This window comes from Phanerochaete carnosa (assembly GCF_000300595.1).
Source record: "Phanerochaete carnosa HHB-10118-sp unplaced genomic scaffold PHACAscaffold_285, whole genome shotgun sequence".
NCBI classification, from domain to species: domain Eukaryota; kingdom Fungi; phylum Basidiomycota; class Agaricomycetes; order Polyporales; family Phanerochaetaceae; genus Phanerochaete; species Phanerochaete carnosa.
The window spans coordinates 2,120-4,723 of record NW_006767912.1 but is presented as its reverse complement, the minus strand read 5'-3'; the positions used below and the strand labels follow the sequence as shown (position 1 = coordinate 4,723).

Here is a 2,604-nt window from a genome sequence, read left to right as displayed (position 1 = left end):
TACAACCTGGTCCCAGCAGGATCACGACACTCTCTGGACTGCTTCTGCTGGTCCACGGCCCCATGCACCTTCTTCTGCTGGCCATCCACACCCCAGCTGCTCCTCACATACATCGGCCAATATTCTGGGGCTTCAGCACCTATGAAGAAAGTGCTATCCATGGGGTTTTCATTGCAAAATTCTCACGTGGTAAGCTCGCACAACTGCTGGCCTACCTGTTGTCAATGCACCCCTATTACGCCCGACATGAAGCGAGAACAGGCTATCAGACGCCTGCTCCTGACCATTCAAGTCACAATACTTCGGATGTCTGACTCCAAAGGACACACATCCTGGCCACTTGTCAATCTCTACATTGACCCCCTGATGCTGGACAACTGAACATGGCGTGAGTTTCGCAATGCCGTAACACGTCACGTCTTTGCCCACAGCATGTTTGGCACTGGCCGCATCCACACGAACATAAAACTGTGCCCAGAATGCCTCGGAGCCGACCATCTGCTTGGCCACTGCCTCTACCCCATGCTTGATGGCTGGCTAGGCCCACCACCCACCATAGTTAACAGAGAAGCAGAGCTGCTCATTCCTGCCCACCTGCTGCGCACCAATGACGTCGAGACCTCAAGCTCCTCACCCCAACAGCATGGAGAACATAGTGAACACGGTCGCGGCTGAGGCCAACGTCACAGCCAAAACTATAGCCAGCACCAAGGCCAACGCTGCCACTAAATGTCTGTACTATACTAGTAGACAGAACAATATATTACCTCCACTCATAACATCCGAATGACACAAATACTACAGGCCTGACGGCCCACCTAGTTAACAGTGCAGCTCCGCTGACACCTGGCTCCCAGCGTTGGTCTAGGCACCCTCGGCGGTGCCTAAGCATACCGACGTGGAGCTGGGAGCCCCACACTGAGGGCAGCAGCTGCAACGGGGCCAACAAGCTGCTGTCCACCCTTTTTGGCCCAAATATACTGACCGTACGCGGGACAGGAAAGCCGAGAAGGTTCCCCCCCCTCATTTTTGCAATCCCCATCTGACGCTTCGGCGTCCAGCTGTCTTTTTAGGCGGGCTAGCCGTGCAGAGTTTCTGCTAACTGCAACGGCTGTATCTTAGTGGTGTCCATGCACCCTGAGGTACAGTACGTGCAGGTTGCCCTCACCCAAAGTAAAACCTGTCAATATTGAAACAAACCCTGCACTGTTCCCGGTTCGAGCTCCTTGTGAGACTCAGGTCAGATCTAGCCTCGGTGTGTCCGCTTGGGGAGGAAGTCTACTTGTCGACCCACTTTCTGGACACACGGAGTTTGGTGATAGGCCAGTCACAGAGCTTCGGCTCTCTCCAGCTGTCCATGCCGCAGGCATGGCCAGCTCGCCATCATCGACTCTCTTGTCAAAGCCAGGTGAGGGCCGTACCTCCGCTCCATCACCCGAGCCGCACCCACCACATACATCCCCTGCTACACCCCAGCATACACACCCAGATACTGCGCTGCGGCCTCCTCGAGCCAAACATCAGAAAACCCGAGCTAATCTCCATGTGGCCTCATGAACATGAGAGGCTGAGACACTGACCCTGGATCACACCCTGCATCGAAATGGGCAGACATCAACCAAATAATAAAACAACAAATGACCGCCATCCTGGCCCTTCAGAAGATGCACCTGTCTGACAAACACTTAGTGCGTATTGCTGAACACTACGGACACCGCTTTACAGTATTCCACTCCCCTGACCCCTCTGCTCCTAACGCGCGTGGTGTGGCATTTGTAGTTAATACTAGCCTCATCAGAGTGACCAATGCACACGTCCGCACTTTGGTACCTGGTCGAGCCATCCTCCTTAGTATTCCCTGGCAGAATGACCGCACACTACATCTTTTGAATGTCTATGCCCCGAATGACCCCACTGAGAACCAACATTTCTGGTCACAACTCCTTGAGCACTGGACAACCAACCACTCGCCGCTTCCAAAAGCAGACATCATGCTTGGTGACTTCAACCTGGTCAAAGATGAGCTTGACTGCCTTCCACCGTATGCTGACCACATCAGAGCTGTCGTGGAGCTTAATGCACTAAAAACATGCCTGGGACTCTACAATGGCTGGCACACCACATACCCCGACAAATGAGAATTCTCATTTCTACAAGGTAGTACAGGCAGCCAGTCACGCATCAATTGCATTTAAACTTCACATACCCTACTTCAAACAGCCTCCCAGTGGAACATCATACGCACTGGCCTATTAACAGACCACAGCATGGTTTCAACGCGCCTTGTAAACAGAACAACTCCATTTATCGGCTCTGGATGCTGGACCATGCCACTCTTCTTAATGCACGATGAAAAGATTGCCTCCTACATCCAACAACGGGGGAAAGACCTTCTCCTCCAGATTGAAAATGCCTCCACACAACAAACTGCTGACAACAACCCACAAACCCGATGGGCCTCCTTCAAAACAGACATCGTAACCAAAGTACGAAATCAAGCACGCACCGCAATCCCCAAGATGGAAGCAAAAATCAAACTGCTACGAGCTGAACGTACTACAATCCTGGCCCAACCTAACATTGACACCAACTCAAGGTCCCAAT

The 2,604-nt window shown here is 52.5% G+C and overlaps 1 protein-coding gene across 1 annotated transcript; it reads left to right on the top strand.

Annotated features, from left to right (window-relative positions):
- Positions 1-1,637: 1,637 nt before the first annotated feature.
- On the top strand, positions 1,638-2,138 carry PHACADRAFT_33754 (uncharacterized protein; the record flags this gene model as incomplete). The annotated part of the gene is made up of 1 exon (XM_007402625.1): positions 1,638-2,138. One exon carries the CDS (start codon positions 1,638-1,640, stop codon positions 2,136-2,138), a length of 501 nt encoding a protein of 166 aa, XP_007402687.1.
- Positions 2,139-2,604: the final 466 nt, after the last annotated feature.